Source organism: Lissotriton helveticus, chromosome 4_1 (genome assembly GCF_964261635.1).
Source record: "Lissotriton helveticus chromosome 4_1, aLisHel1.1, whole genome shotgun sequence".
NCBI classification, from domain to species: Eukaryota; Metazoa; Chordata; class Amphibia; order Caudata; family Salamandridae; genus Lissotriton; species Lissotriton helveticus.
In genome coordinates, this window is record NC_136063.1 from 1,163,957,542 (window position 1) to 1,163,980,610 (window position 23,069).

The following is a 23,069-nucleotide window of genomic DNA, read 5'->3' on the forward strand; positions in this document are numbered from 1 at the left end:
AAAGCCACGAATACTTGCTTTACAAGAATCCCATACCATAAGGCATGTCGTAGAATTAAGATTAAGCTTGATGAAGTCTACAAAATGTAACTTAAGTTGTGAGATAAATAATGTATTGCTAAATAAATGCCTGGGAAAAGAGAAAATACGGGGTGTTATATGGTTCTTTTCAGTGTCAAAAGTTAATAATATGGGATTATGATCGGAGTTGATTCTAGGGCAAAGTTCAATAGTACTAATGCTCATTACCCTGTCCGATGCCCAAACCATATCGATACGTGAGCAGAGCCTATGAGGGGCAGAGTAATATGTATAGCCAGGCATAGTGGGAAAAGTGGATCGCCAAACATCTTTAATGTTGTGAATGCGCCCTAGCTCTAGAATGGCTGCCTTGGTTCTCCGCATTCGATAAAGGGCATTTCTCCTCGTAGTGTCAATCTTGTAATCCATTATGCAGTTGAAACCACCCATTATGATTAATTTGCCTACCCACTGCAGCAATTCTACAGTGAACTCATCAAAAATATAGGCATCATCAAAATTGGATCCATAAACTACACAAAAAACATATTTGATTTTTTCAATCAATAATTGAACAATGGCCCACCTCCCTTTCTTATCGCATTTGCTCTTTCCAACTTCAACCTTAGAACGTTTATCTTTTGAAATAGCAAACCCCCCTATTGATGCATTAAATGTCGAGCAAAGTATTACCTCATACCCCAAGTGACCCAAAATCTTCCTATCTGCATAGGCAACATGTGTCTCGGATAAAAAAACTAAATTGGGCATATACAAAGCTATTTCTTCCCGAACCAAACGTCTTTTCTTCTTACTATTCAAACCAGCAATGTTCCATGCTAGACATTTTATTCGAAGCATTTAAGATAAAAAAATAAATAAAATTGCAAGCATCCTGTCAATCCTATCAATCTGTAATTTTATAATACATAGTGCCTTCCTCTCCAGCTGCTCTAGTTTTTCATTTTCCTGTGAAGCTTTTTTCAAACAAACCCCCCTACACCTACCCTCCCCCCACTCCATGCCCATCCCTCGAGCTCCCTCCCTCCTCCAACGAGAGGGCACCCCCCCAAATACAGCTTACTGCCGCTGTAGTGGCAGCTACCTCAAGAAGCAGCCTGTGGCTCGACCCACTCCCTGCCAAACCGGAAAGTAAAAATAATATTTTACTTCAAATAGTATCTCTCTCAGTTACGAGAAAGAGGCTAATAAATCCTCTGCTTCCCTTACATCTGTGAGGAAATGAGTATGCCCTCCCTTAATAAGTTTTAGTCTAGCCGGTTCCTTCAGGTATGCTTGTCCCCCTAAGGCCTTAAATGGATCAATTAACTTGCGTAATTGCCATCGTCTGTCCATTGTGGCCTTACTAAGGTCAGACTTAACAGAAAAGGACAGTTCTCCTACCATGACTGGTAGATTGGGACTAGCTTTTAAGGAAACGGCCTGCCTTAACAAATGATTCCCAAAGTGAATTAGGAATGGGCGAGGGAATTTATTCTGTTTATTTCTCTGGGTTATTGGTAACCTATGGACTCTCTGCAACTGAGAGTCCCAGTCCCAATCTGAAAGATCGGTAAAGGCCTTCTACAATAACCCAACCATAATGCCTGCGGGTCCCCCCCTCAACCCCTTCCGGAATACCAAAAAGCCTAAGGTAGGACCGCCTTTGGCGGTTTTCGAGATCCTCCACTTTTAGCTGCAATGCTAAGAGCTTGTCATCATGTTGGCTAACCACAGTGCTCATTCCTAAAGCTCCTTCCTCTATCTTAACCACACGCTGTTGTAAATCCCCCATTACTGATCATGGCATAGATAAATATTTCCAAAACTGCATATTGGCAGTCAGTGATTGGATGGGCAAAACCTGCCTCCAAATAAATTCAGTGAAGACAGAAGTGAGGCTGTTTGGGCACAACACACCCTTCTGGTCTCCGTTTGGTGGCCGCAAGAACTAGGAACTCTCCCAGTCCCAAAAAATAAAGTAAAAATTATAGGTGTTACTCTGTGATAGACTCATCTATAATAAACAGGTTAATACTGTTATTTCCTCATCTTTCTTTGCTTTAAATAATATATAGAAAATTGGTCACCTGATTCCATTTGACTTATTACACACAGTAGTCATTAGATTGGTTCTTTCTTGCGTGAACTGCTGCAGTGGAGCCTATCTAAAAAAGGTTGTTAACCAAGCTGTAAACTGTGCAAAACTCAGCAGTCAGAATGCTAATAAATCTACCTAAATTCCCCTCTGCAACCCAGGCCCTGAATGAGCTTCATTGATTCCCCATAAAGAAGCAAGACATGTTTAAAGCATAGTGCATAGCTTTCAAAGCCCTAACTGGAATAGGCCCTGATTATCTCATAAATATTTTTAGATGGTATACCCCAAGCAGATCCCTTCACTCCAGCTCTGCAAAAAATGCAGCTGCTCCCCCATAAGCTAATCTTTTGGGGAGGTGGAATTTTTATTAGAAGCATTGCTTTACAATGGAATGATCTGTCCCGTGATATAAAATTCACCCCTACCCTTCTGGCCCTCAGAAAAAACTTGGCTTTATCATACGTAAGTGTGCAACCCTTGATCACAGGCTAGGGCCAAGGTGCCTCAGGGCACAAGCACACTCTATAAGACCCACACTCAAATCAATTAAAATCAGATATAGACAGGCAGCAGGGCAGTTCCACAAAGCAGAGAAACAGTTCCTAGAACAGTCAGTCCAGACAAATTCTTACAGCATAACAGTCTTTCCTCCAGCAGAGTTTATCCAGGTGCAGTAGTGTACTTTCTTATTTCTTGGTATTGTTGAGCCCCAAATGTGCCTATGAAGTGGGAGTTGATTTAAAAGCAGCTCCTTGAAGTATACAGGTCCCTTATCATCCCAACCCTGTCTGCCAGGCTATTTGTGGGGGTAATCAGTCCTTTGTGTGGGACACAGGACACTACTTATTCATATGTAAGTGTTAGCTCCCACTCCCCCTCCCCTTTCCTACCTAGGAAGACTATAATAATGCAGATTAATTCATATGTGTCCTCTGTAATACCCATCCTTCCAGCGTTTGTGGCTGTCCAGATGGTATGCACAAAGTACAGCTGTCACCTGGCCCAGATGTGTTTTGGAGACTGGCTGCACGCACACAGAGATAAGTTAAGCAAGGAGCAGTGTTCCTTTTGCCACTATCTAAAAGTTGTGGTTCTAAAATAGTAATGCCAAATCCAACTTTACCACTAAAGAGTATATACCATTACCATTCCAAACATATGATACATGATTTAGCTATTCTTTTCTAATCAGGAGTTACAGCTTAAAGGTGTTTTAAGAAATTCCCAAAGCTAGCCCAGAAGTAGGGTAGGCACAGTAGTGAAAAAAGAAATTTGAAGTTTTGCCACTACCAGTACATGTAAAACTTTAAAGTATGTCTCCTATCTTTTACTTATACTGCACCCTGCCCTTAGGGCTACCTAGGGCCAACCTTAGATGTTAACCTATGTGTAACGAAAGGGTAGTTTAAGGGTAGGAAATGGTTTTAAATGCCAAGTTGAAGTGGCAGTAAACTGCACACATAGGCCCTGCAGTTGCAGGCCAGATGCACATGTGCAAGGTTACTTATGTGAGAGGCACAATCGGTGCTGCAGGCCCACTAGTAGCGTTTAGATTGCAGGCCCTGATTATATGGTATACCACTTTACAAGGGACTTACAGGTAAACTAAATTTGCCAATCAGGTATAAACCAATTATACAATGTTTAGAGGAGAGAGAGCGCATGCACTTTAGCACTAGTCAGCAGTAGGAAAGTATTCAGAGTCCTAAATCCAACTAAAAGAGGATCATAAAAAGAGGAGGGGGAAGGCAAAATGTTTGGGGAACTATGCAAAAAGGGCCATTTCCAAACAGTAGGAAAATAGGATATTTATAAACTGGGAATTTGCACTTTTTTCTGAGATCTGTGTGGAATCTCAGCACAAAGATTGATGGGTACGCTAAGCCTTTCCCCCTTCCAAAATTGACACAAAACGTTTTACTTAATTGAAAACAAAACTTATAATTTAATGTTTAAAAATGACTTTCTAAATCATTCTTTGTGGAGCCTGCAGGCTGATCACTGCTTTCTGAGGTAACATAATTGTGGCATTGGCCTGCTGATGAATGTGTCAAATTCAAGCCAGTTGGTTGTAACTTGATGCCCCTACATGGTCTATGTGAAAATATTTTGTGAGGCCAAGGGGGGTTGGTCGGCTGTGTGCCCCACTGCCCGCCTTGAAGCCAGGCTAAAGAGACAGCTTAATGAGCTTCTGTACACACAGTGCATTGGTAAGTAGTAGATCTGGCATCCTTGGTGTGGTTTCCCCAGTCTTTTTGCCTCTACATCTTATAATTTTTGCAGTGTGCTGGATTTCGTTTTTGCTGGTCTAGATGCTGCGGGCACTTTGCCACTGCTAATCAGTGCCAAAGTACAAATACTCCCTGTGTAAATTGTGCTTGTGGATTGGTGTGTCCATGATTGGCTTATTTGACCCTAGTACACTGCACTGTGTGAGCCCAGGGCCTGTAAATCAAATGCTGCTAGTGGACCTGCAGCACTGATTGACCCACCCACACCAGCAGCCTTTCAAAGGGTTCTCGGAGCTGCCACTGCGGTGCCTGTGGGCAGTTTAAACTGCCATGTCAACCTGGCAAGTGCACCCACTTGCCAGGCCCTTACCTTCCCTTTCCATACATGTTTGTCACTCCTAGGGTAGGCCCAAGGTACCCCCCATGGGCCGGGTGCAGTGTATGTGAAAGGTAGGACATGTACTGATTTTGTGACATGTCCTGATAATGAAATGCTGTGTATTTCGTTATTCACTTTTGAAAGGCTATCTGCCCCATAGGATAGCATGGGATATACTTTGTAACATCTTACAAGTATAACTTCGCATGAGGACAAGATAGATGGAGTTTAGGTTATCTGAACTCTGAACTTCAGTGAAGATAGTTTTTAAATTGTGGGTTTGAAAATGGCACTTTTAGAAAGTAGTCATTTTCTTTCTTAGCCATCCTATGTGCCTCTGCTGAGTTGTGTATTGACTGTCTGGTTTTAGAGTGACAGGGGCTGGGGATGTGTATTTAATGCAGACAGCCACTGGAGGGGGTTGAGGTGTGTCTGCCTTTCCTTTTTGACACTGAACTGGGCTGAATAGACCTGGGTTGCATTTAGATTAGTAGGAGGAATTTTCCTTGCACCTGAATAGGCCCTGTCTAATGTGCACAATGCTGTCTTCACTTCCTGCCGAGAAGCTGGATCAGAGAGGACAGAACTGGATTGGACTGAGCTGAGAGACTTTTTGCCACAAGAGAACAAAGGGAAATGTGGCCCAGATCTCAGAACTTTAGAATACTTCTGGACTCAAGAGGAACATCTGGCAAGGAGAATACCTGGAGAATCTGTAATGAGGAGTACTGACCCATTGCTATGTGGATGCTTTGCTGGGTTTCCCTACAGTGGCTACTTCTGCCAAGGTGAGGGCAAAGATTGAACTGTGCTGTGTATCCTGCTTGCAGAAGATCTCTAAGGGCATGGTGTAGAGCTTGCCTCCTGTTCTGATATCTCAGGGGCACAAATACTCTGTTTCCTTTGTCCTCCTACACCTGGAACTGCTGTTTCAGCGGTCACAGAGGCAAAAAGCAACCCCTACACCGATGAATGATGCCGCAACCTGCCATGAAGCCGTGGGCACCGCTGGTGAAGTCCAAGATGCACCGCCCCGACTTGCACCCCAGCCACGCTACCTGTGGCTGCCACATGCTACCACCTGCCAACGCCACACCGTATCGACTCTGGCACTGTCACCAAGGCCGCTGCATGCACCGGAGCCGAGGGCACTTGTGATATCCAAGATGCACTGCCCCTACTTGCACTGCAGCCCTGACCTCACTGACACTGGTGCCTAAACATTGCGGAGCCGATACCTGATGTGGGTGACCTCCCAAGTCCATCAACACCGCAATGTGGTAAGGAACCGCCGCCTCGCTGCCGTGTTGTCACCTCCCCAGCAACAGTAAGGAAATGATACCTCACCTCCCGGGCAACAGTAAGGATCCAACGCCTCACCTCCCCTGCCTCGCAGTAAGAAACTGACACCTCACCTCCCCTGTGGTCATAAGTAATTGATGACGTCCGGCCCCAACGATGCATCACCTACCCGATGCTGTATCTTTGTTTTCATCGTGTGCCAAAGTACTGTTCTTGGGGTACTCGCAATTACATGCCCGTCCTGCTCACAGCGCAGACGGTGCCGTACTTTGGGATTTTCATCTGTCACGACATCGGATTAACCCCAGGGGGAGCTATTTGTTGCTACAAGCTTTATTTCTGAGAATAACCATTTTTGATGATATCTTGACATATGTTTAGTTTTGTTTTGTGGAGTAGTGTGGCTCACTGGTTAGAGGCAGCAGGCCTGAGAGCAGAAGTCAGCCCGGGACCAGGGTTCAATTCCCGACGCGGCAGGGTCGTGGACCTTGGTCAGCGGACTTGATAATTCTCGCTTCGGTGCTTACTCTAATCAGGGGTTCCACTCGGCAACTCTGGGCATTAGCTTGCCTAATCTCCACAACGGCCCCACCAATTCCGGGGATGCCTGGCTCCACCTTGGGGACTCCCAGCAAGGGACCATCCCACAGGGAAAGCCAGGACGGGTTCCCCAGAGTTATACAGCGCCGGGACGCCCCGTTGCTGGGGCAGCTGTGCGCTTTACAAGTATACTACATTTACATTTACATTTACATTTTGTCGTTTAGATAAAGATTTCCAATTTTTCTAAACATGTGTTATGTCAATTTGTAGTGCTTACACTGTGTTACTATATGTGTGCACAAATGCTTTACACACTGCCCCTGAGATAAGCCTGACTGCTTGTGCCAAGCTACCAAGGAGGTGAGCAGGGGTTGTCTAATGGCGTAACTCCCTACCCTGACTAGAAGCAAGGGTCACAAAGGTGCAAACCATTGGCAACTAGAGACACCCATTTCTAACAATAAGCCTAAGTGTGGACTGTCTCACAGTATTTCAGATCAAACAGTCATCGCCCTTGCATCTGCTGATTGAGCTGCTTTGAGGAGGATAAGGAGACCTGTGGCCACAGTACAGCGAGTTGATTTGAATGCCTTGGGACAGTGTAGAAGCTGAAGGAACTGGTGGGCGAATCATGCCAAGCAGTTTTTAATGAATACCAATATCTACCCTAGAGCAGCAAGAGGACAAGTAAGTTACCCACAGGTGGCACACTAGCTAGCAGGATGAGGGCAAGCTTGTGCAGGCCAAGATAACCTGCACATGCTTCACCAAAAAAAAGCATGCACCAGTAATCTGTTTGCAGCTTGTGACTGATACACTTAGGGTGTCTGTCATATGGAAACGGTAAGCCCACTTGCCTCGGAAGACTCATGCAAACACCACATCTTTCCCAACTTGTCACATGGTGAGTTGGGGTTAGTGAGTCGTGCTGATTCTAGCCTACTGCATAAGAATATAGGAAAGGGACATATCTGCTGATTGACAAAGAACATCGGCCAGTAGAGCGCTTATGAATAAACAAACAAGTGAGAGGCAGCTCAAGGTGCAACAGAAAGACTATCCCCGAGATTCATCATGCTCCTCTTTTGCGAGTCCTTAATAGCGATTATTAAGGAATCGCTATTAAAGACTCGCAAAACGGGATGCATGTAGAAATAGCAACATTTATTGCGATTTCTACTGCTTCCTTATTTGCGATTCGCTAATTGCTAATCGCAAATGGGCCTTTGGCCCATAGGAATGAATGGGGAGTCATTCCTTATTTGCGATTAGCAATTAGCGAATCGCAAATAAGGAAATGATTTCAAGGGTGCCAGGGTGTCCAAAGGACACCCTGTAGCACCCCTGAAATGGTGATTTACACTGGTGTTGTGCACACACATGCCCAAAGGACATGTGTGTGTGTGTAACATCCAACTTAGAAAAATGCACTAAAGTGCATTTTTCTAAGTTTTTGCTATTTACCACGAAGTCAGACTTCGCGGTAAATAGTAGCCCCAGATTGTGAATTCGCAATTCTAAAATGGTTCATGAATTGCATTTAAGGAATCTCAAATAGAGATTCCTTAATTGCAATTCTTCACAATTTAGCGATTTCAAAATTTGCGATTTTTGCATTTGGGATGATGATAGCGCTCGCAAAGGACCAGATTTGCAGAATCCGGCCCTTTGCGAGCCGATTTTGGCTTCATGAATCTGGCTGTAAGCTTTCTAATCACATAGGCTGAATGTGTGTAATGTGACCAATCAAATCTCAACGGAGCAGATGCAACTGATTTGCCTGCCTAGAAAATAGTGACACCACATTTAACCCTTGTGTTATAATATATTGGGCAGAACAAAATAAATTGAAATTCGGACTAACGCTTTTTTGCAACAAGATGTAAGTAATTGGTTCCTAGACCATTTGGTAGTATAGGTTGCTAAAGGCAAAAATACCCTCCATAAACTTCAAGTGTAGTGATTTGGCAACCCAATGCTCCATGGTATGTGCTTGTGTGCCAAAAACCATTGGTTAGTCTGCCACGAGTGCTATCCTAATTTGAGGTCCCATCTACCCTCTCTCAATAGGATTCCTCGTAATTACGTTCCACAGCAAGTGCTGGAAGGTCCAGAGTATTTCAATAATGCAGGAAAACAGCTTTACCAAAAAACAAGCGTACATACAAAAGCCAAGGCACATTTTGTGCATTCTGTGCAGAGTTTGAGCCAATACATAATTAGGCTCTTTTCATACATATGCAATATTCCTAATCACATATCAATGGTCAATTGGAATGGTTGGGTACTTGAAAGTAAGCATAATAACTTTTTAAGATAGCAGTTTTCCGTTGCATGCAGACTATTTATATGACCTATCCATATTTGTGAGACAAACAGAGATGTGGAGTGTGCCATGTGTCGCGCTCCGCCAAAGGAAAACACAGGAGCCACGGAGGTGGTATAACACGTCTTTATTCTACCGTGTCCACCTTCTTACTAACTAACTTCTCTCGCTTCCTTTCCTCCCCACGCCCCTTCCTCTCCTGCCTGTCCTGTCGCAGACAGGGGTCAGGCAGTCACGTCATGACATCACCCCTTTTTGTATAAAGTCTTACTGTGCCTTAGATAACTTCAATGAGACGCTCCGGCCGTCGGGTTTGCCGTCAGGGTCGATCAGATTGTTCTGGTGTCCTGATTCGGTGATGCATGGGATGATATCGTCTTGTCGGACTGGAATGACTGTGGTCACTGCTCCTGCTTTGACTTTCTGTGTCAGTGGAGGACTCCCAGTGTCGACTGTCATGTCTTCCCTGAGGGTTGCACTTCTTAAAGTGTGAAATATTTCGGGTGATTCGCTTGTGATCGCCTTGTGCTGTGATCATGGATCCTTTCCGGCGACTGACTTTTAAGGGATGTGTGAGGTAGCGGCTGTCTGCTTTTGTCCTTCGGTCACGCCGGACCATCACCCAGTCTCCTTCCTGGATATCCGTGGGTCTCGCGTGTCTACGGTGGTCAGCGTATGTCTTCATTTTAAGTTTCTTTCCATGGTCAATGTTAACCAGTGTTTCATGATCAATGTTTGGAGCTCGAGGTTGGATCTTGTCATCCAGAGTGGGTAGTTGGGTACGCAGGACTCTTCCCAACATTAGAGTGGCTGGACATTGATTGGTAGTATTGTGAGGCGTGGTGCGATATGCCCTCAGCACTTCATTCAGTGCTTGTTGGATGTCTCGGTGGGCCAGTTCCGCTTGCTGCACTGCTTTCTTCAGGGTCCCCATGAATCGTTCCACCATGCCATTGGCTTGTGGCCATAGAGGTGTGATCTTTTGATGTTTAAAGTCAAGGTGTTTTGCGAAGTCCGCAAATTCGTGGCCATTAAATGGGGGTCCATTGTCCCACTTAACTCGCAGCGGGATGCCCCATGCTGCGAATGTTTCGTCGAGTATTGGAATCACTGCAGTTGCCTTGGTGGATGATATTAGGTGTGCAAATGGGAAGGGGGAGTATTCGTCCATAATGACAATGATGTATTGGCTTGATTTCAGAGGTCCGAAGAAGTCAATGGTGACTTGTTGCCACACACCTTCATGTAGTTCCGACATCTGTAGGGGAGCCGGTGGTTCGTCACAGCTTACCAGCTGGCACGAGATACAGTCTTTGAGGGTGGTTTCTACCATCTGGTCTAGTGTCGGAAACCAGACACGCTCTCGTAGAGCCTTCTTGGTGGCACTTATCCCTGTGTGGCCTTCATGAGCGAGGTTAATCACTCCTTGTCTCAGTCTTTGAGGAATGACAATCCTCCCCCCTCTCAGAATGAGGCCTTCATTGCTGATGGATAATTCTTCATGAATATGTTTGAACGCCGTGATCTCCTGAGACTTCTGGCTTGGGTCTTCTTTCACATGTCGCCATGAGTTGTTGCGAATGCGTTCTGTGACGTCCTGGATAATTGGATCTTGGATGGATGCTTCTTGAATAGCTTCAAGAGGAACGGTGGGAGGGCACGCCATGTCAATGACAAAATGTATATAGTCTTCAGCCACGGAGCGCATCTCCTTGGTGGTAGCCTTGGGGTGTCGTGACATGTAGTCTGCTGGATTTCCTGACATCCCGGGTTTGTGGACAATGGTGTAAATGTAGTCCTGGAGACGTAGGCCCCAGCGCTCAATACGCGGAGGCATCTTGGCCTTAGGATTGCCAAAAATGGTGATAAGCGCTTGGTGGTCAGTGATGATAGTGAAATGTTTGCCATAGACAAACAGATGGAAATGTTCGCAGGCCCAGACCACTGCTAGGCTCTCCTTCTCAGGTTGCGAGTACCGTTTCTCAGTATCGGTGAGGCTGCGACTGGCATAGGCGATGATGTGGCGCTAATCCGAGTCTTCTTGATATTGTGCTAAGATGGCGCCAAGGCCCACCGGGCTGGTGTCGACAGTAATTTCAGTTCGTTTCTTAGCATCAAAGTAGGCCAGGTTAATGGCGGAGCTGACAGCGTGCTTGATTTTGTGGAAAGAGTGGTTGCATGCTTCTGTCCACGCAAAAGGCTGACCTTGGCGAGTGAGCTCTCATGGGGGGTGGCTGATAGTAGCGAAGTTCTGAATGTAACGAGCACAATAGCTCGCCGTGCCGAGGAAGGAACGGAGGTCACTTACATCTTGCGGCGTTGGTGTGTCTGCAAGGGCTGAGACTTTGTCAGGGTCAGGTGTCATGCCGTCCTTTGAGAAAATGTGGCCATAGAATTTCAAGGTTGATTTGTGAAACTCGCATTTGGCTGCGTTCAGGGTCAGGTTTGCATTTAGCAGGGCATGGCATACTCTGTCTAGGGCTGTATCTTGTTCAGTTTGATCTTTTCCAAACACCAGCAGGTCATCGCTATAGTTGAATGCATTTGGGATTCCTTGGATTACGCGCCTGATAGCCTCTTGAAAGATTTCGGCTGCTGATGATATGCCGATTTTTAGACGCTTATAGCGGAAGAGTCCCTGATGGGTTATAAATGTGGTAATGTAGCGGGATTTATCATGAAGTTCAAGCTGGTGATAGCCCTTGTTGAGGTCAAGTTTTGAGAATACTGTGGCTCCGTTGAGACGAGCAATCATGTCACTGATGTGTGGTCCGGGGTGGCGTTCTCTTTCAATTGCTACGTTGGGTGCGCGCATGTCTACGCACAGGCGCACCTTGTTGTTCTGTCCTTTTTTTGGTATGACCACCACAGGCGACACCCACGGAGTTGGGCCGGACGTGCGCTCAATGATGTCAGTTTTGAGAAACTCCTGAAGTTCGTCATCCACAGCTTGTTGCAGATGAAACGGTACCTTCCTGTGGTGTTGTGCCACTGGTGTCACGCGCTCATCAATATGCAGCTTGACCTTGAAGCGGTTTAACTTTCCTAGTCCTTTGAAGAGATTCGGGAATTTTGCGACGATGTCCGGGGCATCTTCAGTCATGTATAGAAGTTCCACGAGTCTCAGTCTTTCAGCCGTCGGCAGGCTGAGCAGGCAATCAGCCACATCCGGGCCCTCAACAACATGGATGTAAGCTGGGATCTGTCGGTCTTTGTATGACAAAGTCGTGCTGAAACGGCCTAGGCACGGTAGTGGCTTCCTGGACAGCCACGTGAGTATTCGCACAGCTTCTGGCTCCAGTTTGGGACGTGGTTTCATGCTCTGGTATTCTAGTGCACAGATGTAGTTTAATGAGGCTCCTGAGTCCAAAACGAACTTCGCCGGGTGGTCCCCTATCCGGATGTCCAGCTTCGGATATTTCTTCAGACGGTGTGGATCTGAGACCATACAGATATGCTCGTCACTGTCTTGTGACACCGGTGTGCGTGACGGGGATTCACTGGATGTTGATTTTCGTGATCGATATGAACTTAAGGACCAAACACTTGACCGGGAAGAGCTGGTGTCTTTCTCGCCCCGTTACTGCACGGGTGTGATGCTGTGTGGAAGATCGAGGTTTTGATGATCTTCGTCCTGAGCGTTGGGTTTGACAAACAGTCTCGAAATGGTTTTCCCTGCCACAGCGGTGACACCGTTGTCCGATGGCTGGGCATTGTCCTGAGTGAGGATAGTCCTGGCCACACCTGTAGCATGCGGGCCCTGCTCTGCTGGACTTAGTGTCACGATTCATAACATGCAACTGGCCTCCGAGAGGACGTGGAGTGCGTTGACTTGCTTGATCTGTGGCGATCTGTCTGATGTTTCTCTTCTTTGTGTTCTTGCATACTGAAGGCTTGTTCTTTCCTATCAGTCTTGTTGACCTCCATTTTCTTTGCGTGATCCTCCGCCTGGTCATTTATGCGTGTCATTTCCTCAATTTTTTCAAGGGTGTAATGCTTCTTCAGCAGCCGCCGACGTAGTGACTCAGAGTGACACCCTTCAATTATGTGGAGTCGTAGTGCATCCTCGGTGTTGAAGTCGTCGAAGTCGCAGTGGCGGGCTAGCTGTCTGATGCGCACAATGAAGTCACACATTCGCTCATCTTTCTCCTGAGTGGCTAGGTTGAATGTGTAGCGTTCGTAGTCTAAGTTGTACTTGTGTAGAAATCTCAGGTCAAGAGCTCCCTTGACATCATCGTATGGGGCGGTGGCCGCGTTGGGCAGTTCCTTAATGATCTGTGCGATATCCTTTCCCACCAAATTTCGTAGGGCTATCAGCTTCTGTTTGGGGTCTTGTACTTGTGACCCAGTCATGTAGTCTTCAAAATCTTCGGACCAGCTTTTCCACTTGGGTCCCATGCTGCTACCTGACGTCAGTTCCAGGGGTTCTGGTGGTCTCAAGTATGCCATGACCGTGGGATGCGTTGGGGCTACCACTGGTGGGTTGCCTGGAGCCACTTGTGCTGCTAGTGCTCCTCCTGTCCCACTAGATGAGCTGGTGACTGACATTTCTGTTTATTTTGGTTTTGCAGTGTTTTTGAGTGAAATCTGTATCTTTGTTCAAAATGCCTGACCTCAAAATGGCCGACACGAAATTTCCAAGAGGAGGCTATGGGCGATGCCTGACTTTAAAATGGCCGCCGCTCGGGACACGTGGCTTCAGTTAGAGTCTGTATTTGCAGCTGCCGATGCTTTCTGCCGGGTGCCTGACAACATTTAGTGTGTCCGCCGAGTTAAACAAGCCAACTCCTTGTTTCTGGGACTCACCCCTTCACTTCCGATCGTTGCGGTCGATCGTCAGGTGCTCCTCGATTTTCGCGCCGTTTTCGCGTCGATTTTCACTTTCCAGCCGCACTTCTGGCTGATTGTGGCGTTGCACGCCGGGCGTATTTCCCCTTCAGGCAGGCAGCTTGTAAACGCTGGATACCGCTTCTGGCAGCAATCAAGGGCAGCGTGCGAGCGCTTCACTTCTTTTTCTCGCTCCACACGTACCGCCCCGACACGGGCTGCAGGCTCTCTGTTTTTGGCCGCTCACAGGAGGCAGGGGTCTCGAGCGATGTGGTGATCGATTCTCATCCCACCCTCGTCGCCAGTGTCGCGCTCCCCCAAAAGAAAACACAGGAGCCACGGAGGTGGTATAACACGTCTTTATTCTTCCGTGTCCACCTTCTTACTAACTAACTTCCCTCGCTTCCTTTCCTCCCCACGCCCCTTCCTCTCCTGCCTGTCCTGTCGCAGACAGGGGTCAGGCAGTCACGTCATGACACCATGGCTTTTATAATCTTCCAATGCTGGAAAGATGGAATGCTAGTCCAACTTTCTTGCAAGACCAAAAGTTGCCTTTATTAATATTGTCAGCCAATATGACCCACAGATAATTAAACTCAAAAAATAGTTCCAGGATGAAATCTTCTAGCTTTGTTTTAGGTTCAAACATTACAGGGTTAAATTAAATAAATTAAAATTCCGTTTATAAAGTGTCTGGTTACACGCAATGGTGTGTCCCCATGCTCGCATAGAGCACCCAAAAGGAAAAAGAAAACTGAGCACAGCCTAAGCTTAGAGGAAAGGGGAATACCGAGGGGACATAGAGAAAGTCCCAAATTAGAGTTGAAATAACAAGGTTTTTAGTTGTTTACGAAGATTACTTTCAGTAGGTTCGGCTCTCAAGCTCAGTGGCAGAGCGTTTCACTTTTTGGCAGCCAGATAGCCAAAAGAACATGCTTCCATCCTGGCCTGTTGTATTTTAGGCACCCTGACAAGGTGAGCTCCCGTGGATCTTAGATTGCGGGCAGGTGTGTAAGGGGTTATCAATGAGAGGAGGTAGCTGGGGCTAAAATCATAAACTTGATTCTCCCAGAGTTAATCACAAGCGACCTTAAGGAAAACAATTCTGAAAAACTATTCATAAAATGTTATAGTTAATGTTATTTTGGAATTTGTAGAGCGCGAAACTGTCGCTCCAAAAGGAGCATCATGGCGCTATGGAGGGGGGGATTCAACAGAAGTGAGATCTAAATGGCAGCCAATACATAAGCATGTGACAGATTGAAAAGCCAGGTTTTAAGTTGGTTACTATTATATTCTTGGATACTAGCAGTATATCCTCTACGAGTACCAAAGTAGAAATGTTTTTGCAGAGTTCAAATAGGAGCATCATGAGCACTATTCATGAGGCGGCTTATAACACCATTAACAAAAAAGAGTGATATGGGTGGGAGCCAAGAAACAGCATTGGCAAATCCCTCTGTTGATCGAAATAGCTACAGACATTTCACCATTGTTACCGCATCTAACTTTGGCATAGTGATTATTATGAAGATGGATGATTGCTGGGAAGCATTAAGATAAATTTCTTTTCATAACGTATTTTGGCACACTGTGTCAAATGCCGATTTTATAGTCCACGTACAGGCTCTTATATACAAGTAAGCAGTATACATCGAAAAATCTGATCACTTATGCTCACTTTCCCTAGAAAGTCGAGAGCAATTCTGCATCATTTGTCTAATACTTTATACTGGCCAGTACAATTTAAAAAATCACCTTTTGCTTGTTAGCAATTACGCTTATGAGGATATAATTCCTGGGATCTGTATGACTGTCCCTTTTACAAAATTGTATCATTTTTGCACCCTGCCATGTAACTATCCATTAGTATCCAATCCTAGTGCATTGAATTTTACAGTATGTAAGGACATCATATCTCCTTTCTAATTCTGGTGCCTCACCCAGTTTCTGAAAAAGGAGAGCTTCATGAACATCGGCCAGAGAGGAACAAAACACAAGGGTAACATCATTATCAACTTTAGTGTCTGAAACTAAGTCATTATCATTAAATACCTCAACCAAGTGACATAAGAAGGTGTAGTATTGGACCCAGTTCCCATTTCAATGATTACCGAAGATAGATGTAGGTCGACATGTTTGAAGCCTAATTCTGTCATGTGAAGATTCAAAATTAAGCTTGAAATATGTCGGCCTACAGCTATTTTAGATAATAATTTCTAGTAGGTAGCACCATGTATTTTAACATAGGCAGAAGGACTGAATCATTACAATAATTCTGTAGAGTACCCCGTCCTATTTGTATCTCACACTTTCCTATATTCACTCTAAGACACCAATCTACAATTTTACCCACACGTCACCATACGGCTTATAAAAGATCTCCAGTAAAGAGCCCCCATTGAGGGTGCCTGCCTGGCATTTCAGTGTCTGCCTGACGAAGAGGAAAAGCCCAATGATGAAGCATAACACCTTTCTAGGTGTGTGAGGGAATTTGTTCCTACAGAGTAATACTCCCGGCAGACTCTGTGGATCTCAACTGACCGGAGCACACAAACGTAAACTTTTAGGAACTGCATACCCGGGTGACCCTTATTAATTATTTGGAGCATATATGCTGGATCTTTATGCGCTCCTAGCCCCTCTCTGTTGATACATATAGTTCAGGAATATCCCCATCTCATCTTCATTCCAAGGGAGTTCTTATACTAGAGCAGTAACTTCAAAAGTAGTTTTCAAAATTTCTGGCAATCGCAATGCTGATTGGGCAACATTTATGTTGATGAACGAGCAATTAAAGCAGTGAAAAAGTCAATAATTCTTTGGAAGTAGACAGGCCCCTTCTATAAACACCAAATAAAGGCATCTTATATAATGAATGGAACTAAATCATCAGGTATTGTACATTTTTATGACTGCTATCAAAATAGGTGATTTTACAACCAAAACATACCTCAACTTCATAGAGCTAGTCTGCTTGAACAAAGGCTTCAATATTAGAATTAAAGGAACAATTAGGGCACAGTGATTTGGAGTCCCAGGTCTCCTGAAATATATATATTTTATGAGTGTTAATAACGGCCAGTCATGAAGGGTTGTCAACTTTGGGGCTAAGTCTGGTTATGACTAATAATACAATCTTGAATGAGTACGGCGTGGGTGGCACATTGCAAAAGAAGAAGTGTATAAGGGAGTATTACAGAGACTTCAACACTTGTAGTACTGTAACACCTTACTTGTAAGCATTCTGCATCTCTATTAGGAATCCCATTTGAAGTGCTGAATATGCAATAATATTTTGGAGTACAAGTGCAACAGTGCAGTTGCACATTTCCTTCCTGTATCTTTGCACTAAAGATATATACAAAGGAAAACATAATCCCAATGGTAAACAATGCACAAACCAATAAACATAACGCATCAACACTTGAACACCCAAATTATTCTCCAAAATAACTGTTTATGATTATTATTAACTGATTAAGATCAACTTGCTGTTTGTGGTCTGGTGTTCTCAGAATACATGGATCACAACCATCACTTATTGTAAACCATGGATACATTTTCCCAGAAGGGAGGGTTTTGAAACACTGAAAACTAATATATCATGCTCAAACATTCAAAATCACAAGCTTATCATCATGACCATTAAATCCACAGCAAAGGGCCACCATGACTAACCTTAGAAGGCATTCCTGGGCAACAGTGGCATGGGGGGGCTCTCTTAGAAGGGGATTGTGACATTTGGGCTTTTCATGAAGTATCTGACAATCCAAAATGACTACTACAATACAACAATTTAATGTTTGACGACAATGTGATGTATTTTCAAAAAATGACACTTTTGCTTTGTACAGAACTGTTTTTTAACTTTTTTTCAACAAAGAAATATAAAAACTTACTCTTTAACTGCAAAATGTGGATATATTCAGAACTTTGCAAGCTGGAGTTTCAGGAACATTTCTTAATTGACCACAAAAGAAAAATTGGTCTTTGAGGTCAAAAGATATGCATGTTCCAAAAATTACCAGCAGATACATGGGAGCTATATGTTTGCATTTTGAAAGCATACTCAGGGCCTTATTATGAGTCTGATGGTTTACGGACCACTAGACTCATGGTTGTGGTCTCCTGACCGTCCTGTTAGGAATAGGGTGGTTGGATTACCCTGGAACCACCGCATCATCCACAACCACCAGGGAACCGCCATTCCCTATAGGTTGTGCAGCAGTCCTGAGGTCGCAATATGAATGGCGGGGCTGCTGCAGCCCCACCAAGCATATTACGTGTGACCTCTCTGCCACACTTTTCATGGCAGTGCAATCCCCATGAAAAGTGTAGCAGTGAGGAAACAAAGGGTGCCCTACAGGGCCCCCTTGTGCCTCACGCCCTGAGGATGCACACGGGGGCACAACATGTGCCACCATGTGTGCCTGCACACTAGTACTTGCATGTTATGGACTGCAGCAGCCCAGGCCATGCAGGTACTGCCTTTGACATTCCCATTGCGGTGTCTATTTCATAGGCCCCATCCTGAGAATGGCAAAAAACAGCCCACCAGAAAGGAAAAAACTTCTAATATGGCAGGCTTTTCAAAAATGAGTGTGGCGGTGTGGGGGCGGGGTGGTCCCGCTTCCACACCACCAAACTCATAATAAGGCCCTTAAAGTCGACAGTTGAGGTATATTTCTTGCTGAGTTGGGGAGGCTATTTCCCTTGTAGTTCCTGTTAATTCATGAATCCTGGGGAGGAATGTGAAGCAGTGGAGAACATGGTTTGCACAGTGCAAATCTTTGGTACAAATTCAAGTACTCATTGCACTAAGTGGAGGGACCTTTATTTCGAATTGAGGCTTGACATCAACAGTTCAGCAACATCTCAATGACAGAGAACCATATTTTGCCCAGCAAAAATGGCAGAGAGAAGTAGATTTACAAACCATAAAGGTTTATTAGCAGATTAACAGAGTTACAAACTCAAATCATTCAGAATTGTCATGAATCAATAATCGTCTTGCAAAATGCAGTTTAAAATAATTTAAGGCAAGTCAACATAACAAACACAAAGACTAGTAATGTAGGGATTAATATAGGCATATTGAATAAGATTCAGTTCCCCCCCATGTTAAATTCCCTAATTCTAAGCTAAGAATTCAAGTTACTTCAGAGACGTTAAGCAGCAGATGTCAGCAAATAATGTCTTTAAAGGCAGACACAAATGAAGATGCAATCAGGCAAGAGAAAACAGATCTGTTCAAGAATATAACTCTATGAACAGAAAGAAAAAACATGCGTTCTCAAGAGAGTTGAAAGGGGCATCTGATCTGGAAAGAGTAGATGAAAGCATCTGAAACTAACTAACTCAGCAAAGCATAATTAGCCATAGAATGTCTAAACTGAAGTAGAACTCCCTACGGTTCCCAGAAGCTGGGGGCAAAATGAAATCCAGCATTTCTCGATAAGGTAACTCTGTCCTCCTTCCAGGCATCGATGCACATTTCAACTTAACATAAGCTAGTTAAATCAAGGCCTACATTAACAATGGCTAACTTAACATGAAAACACTTTAATTATTGTTAAGTATAACATCACACTCCCTAACTATGATCAAACGTTCACATATAATCACACTTTCATATATGAATGTATTAGTACAAATGTGAGCAAAAGAAAAATAATGACAATGCATCACCAATTGTCATCAGTTAAATTGGCCTCTAATGAAGCCTAAGGTCTGATCCTATTGGAAAAGTATTTAGTATATGATATGTATGCTGTTTAAACCTGTAAATTCTACAATCTAAGTCATAGCATTGCTGTCTACACTGGTAAGAGGTCACCAACTTGAGGGATGCCTTTGATGTTTGTGTCTTTATTGGTGAGTACGGTGTAAGAGTTCACCAACCCCATATGCCTGATTTGAGTGCATTATCAATATTGGTGCATGAATACCAATACGATAGTGTCAGGTGATTTATCAGGATGTATGTCAGTACAACGCGATCTAAAAGATCGCGGTACTTGACAACGCAAGTTGTTACAACGACTTGCGTTGGAGGGTGCGGATTTTGGAATCTTATAATTTTATATTCTAACACCAGTCCACGTAACAGTAGGGAAGGTGTTGGAATATAAAATTACAACATTCCTTGCCCAACGACTTGCGTTGTAATGGCAGCATTCTAAAGGCACTGCGGTGTAAACACCGCTCTCTAAACGATGTTTCCCTATTTATCATTGTGTTTTGCTTAAATTGATTTTATGATTTTTATGATTTATATATAATTAAATATTCTAACAGTTTTTATGATCAATACAATGCAAATTGTAGATAATATTGGCACATTACATGACTAATAATTGAATTGAATTGGCTGGAGGGAAACTGAAAGGAAGTGAGAAGCCAAAGCAAATTTTACATTTAAGGATCAATTGAATACCCTGGAAATTGAAATGCGCCTGATTTGTTTCTTTGTCTGCTAAAACAAGTTATTTGTAACACACAGAAATCAAAATGAGCTCAAAGAGATAAAACATTTAGCAATTGTATTTTAACTTGTAGATTTGTCATTTTTTATGTTTTATTCTGCTTTGTATATATGTTTGGTCATTTATTCTTTTTAGTGGTTTTAAATCCTACTTTGTATTGATGTGATGCTTTTATGGTTTACTGACATAAACCGAAAAACGTTTGATAAATTATGGGGGGTCAAGTCAAATTGCATGCCCAGATTAGTGAAACTCTCTGTAAAATCTTTGTGCTGTAGTTAATGTATAGAGAAAATTTCTTGCACACAAACTCCTTTAATCCGAACAAAATAGAAATATGGATAGCACTGCTTAGCTTGCTTGTCATCTCATTAAGGAATTTAACTATTTCATTAGTGCTCCTTAGATATGCCCCTTAAACTTAGGACATTACAAAAATGTGATGTGGAAACATTTGTATCTATTTTAAAACGCATTTTGGAAGTCATGGTACCTTGTGAATTCCTAGAAAGAATATGGTCTCACTAGCTTTAGTTGATGAAAATATGCATAGTGATTTACACCCCACCATATTAAAGCTTTACCTTCTGCAAATGGGCATCTTTGCTCAGGACCAAGGGCCATATGTATCAAGGTACCCATTTGCGATTCTGAAATAGCGACTTTTAAGGAATCGCTATTTCAGAATCGCAAATTGGTATGTATGTACAAATTCACATTTTCTTTGCGAATTCTTAGTATTCCTTAATTGCGATTCGCAAATTGTGAATCGCAATTAAGGAATACTTTCCCATTCATTTCTATGGGCCTGGAGGCCCATAGGAATGAAAGGGAAGGTATTCTCAATTTTGCAATTCGCAATTTGAAAATCACAAATTGAGAATAATTTCAAGGGTGCAGGGGTGTCCAAAGGACACCCTGTTGCACCCCTGAAATAAGCATGGGTGCACATGTGGTTCACATACATGCCCTAAGGGCATGTATGTGCGTCACATGGCACTTTGAAAAATGCAAAAATTGGCATTTTTCAAGGAATTCGCAAATCCAATTTGCGATTCCTCAGGGACAATTTGCATTTTTGTTTTGCTTTATACATTGCATTTAAGGAATCACAAAATTTGCGATTCCTTAAATGCAATTGCAAAATAAGGAATCGCAAATTTTGCGATTCCTTATTTTGCAACAGATTTTCCTTTATACATACCATTTTGCAAATTCGAAATTCGGCATTTGCAAATGCGAATTTGCTTCATACATATGGCCCTAAAACTCTGTCTGACTCAATCTCTTGGCTCCATCCTACAATTATATCCACTGGCTTTGGCAGTATTCAGAAATCTTTCCTCTGATAGTAGAGCTGTTTTCTTACCCACATTTACCAACTGAGAGCATCAGCTGTTGGAAGGATAGGAAGCATCTAAATGTCTTGTCTTCCACATATATTTTCTGACAAACACCATGAACTTCATGGAGAGTTTGTGGTCTAACATGCAACTCTGTGTTCGATAAAGAATAACTAAGTAACCATCCACAAATGCTTCATTATGATATTGCATGATGTATGTTTCACACCATGTCGTTGTTGTTCTCTTAAGAAAGGCTACTAAACATATTGGAACCAACTCACAAAGACTGTGAAAAGAAGAAATGTTACTAACCTTTATAGTACATCAGGCTTATTCCTGGATTATTTAAGTAAATTATGAGTATTGCTGGATTACTTCTAGAATCAAGGGGTAAGCCAGGAGTCCTACAAGAGTTAGTCACTGTAACATCTTTGTTAATCAGGGCCAATGTGAATGCCAATATTTTTGTTACAATGCCCCATATCTTGTTATAATGCTCTTCACTTATGTTGACTTTGTTGGCGTGCATTTCGAAGGTAACATTTAAATGTGTACTTTATTCATTCATGTGAAGTAACACATGATTATATTTGCTCCATTTTACATGGTGTTGCTTTTCTATTTGTTTAATGACAGGTGTCATAAGAACAGCATTACCAAACATGGACAGAGAGGTGAAAGAACAATATCAAGTGCTCATCCAGGCCAAGGACATGGGAGGACAATTGGGCGGATTAGCTGGGACCACCACTGTTAACATAACCCTAACTGACGTGAATGATAATCCACCAAGATTTCCCAAGAGTAGGTGTTTTTCTGTATGGTTTGTCCATTGTTTTCTCTTTCCTTTACAATATAATTGAGAATGAATACAAATTAGCACCATGGCTGATATTTACTGCCCAATATGGCCCACATTTACTAAAGTTTTGCGCTGGTGTTCAATTGACACTACACTTAGGACAACATATATTTACCCAACATTGTGAATGCGTGTCATGTACAGTGCTGAATTGTATTACATCGTGTGCATAATTTTATAAATACCGGTATTCATATTTAATATTTGCCACTATTTCAATTTTGAGCAAATCCTTCAATTCTGTATTCTGATTTCATTTTACAGTTTTAAGCTTCACCATCTCGTGGTGAGGTGCATAAAGTAATGGACGTGAATTACAATAACTCAGAGTATACATATATGGGAAGCCAAAGCTTATGAAGTCTGTATATTGTCACTTTCTCAATGATTTCCCTCTATTTCCATTCCATTCTGAAAACACCAGTCTCTCCATTATAGGTGATTGACCAACAGATATCCTATGAAGAGAAAGAAAACTAAGCTTAAGACTCAATTATGGAGTGCCTCCACACTAAAGACTCACATTAATAATAAAAACAATTTCTGGAAATATCCGAAAATAATTCAGAGAACCACTGAAAACAAACCGACTTATGATAGCACTTGCATGTGTTGTGCACGACACAATGGAAAAATGATTGTG

General features: G+C 43.2%; 1 protein-coding gene across 2 annotated transcripts in view; it reads left to right on the forward strand.

Annotated features, from left to right (window-relative positions):
* Window positions 1–23,069, forward strand: part of CDH12 (cadherin 12) — a 1,332,533-nt gene that overhangs the window by 1,012,867 nt on the left and 296,597 nt on the right. For both annotated transcript variants that reach the window (XM_078687751.1, XM_078687752.1), the window contains one exon: window positions 22,201–22,368. In XM_078687751.1, the coding sequence (XP_078543877.1) occupies window positions 22,201–22,368 (168 nt within the window). The remainder of the gene's footprint in view (window positions 1–22,200; window positions 22,369–23,069) is intronic.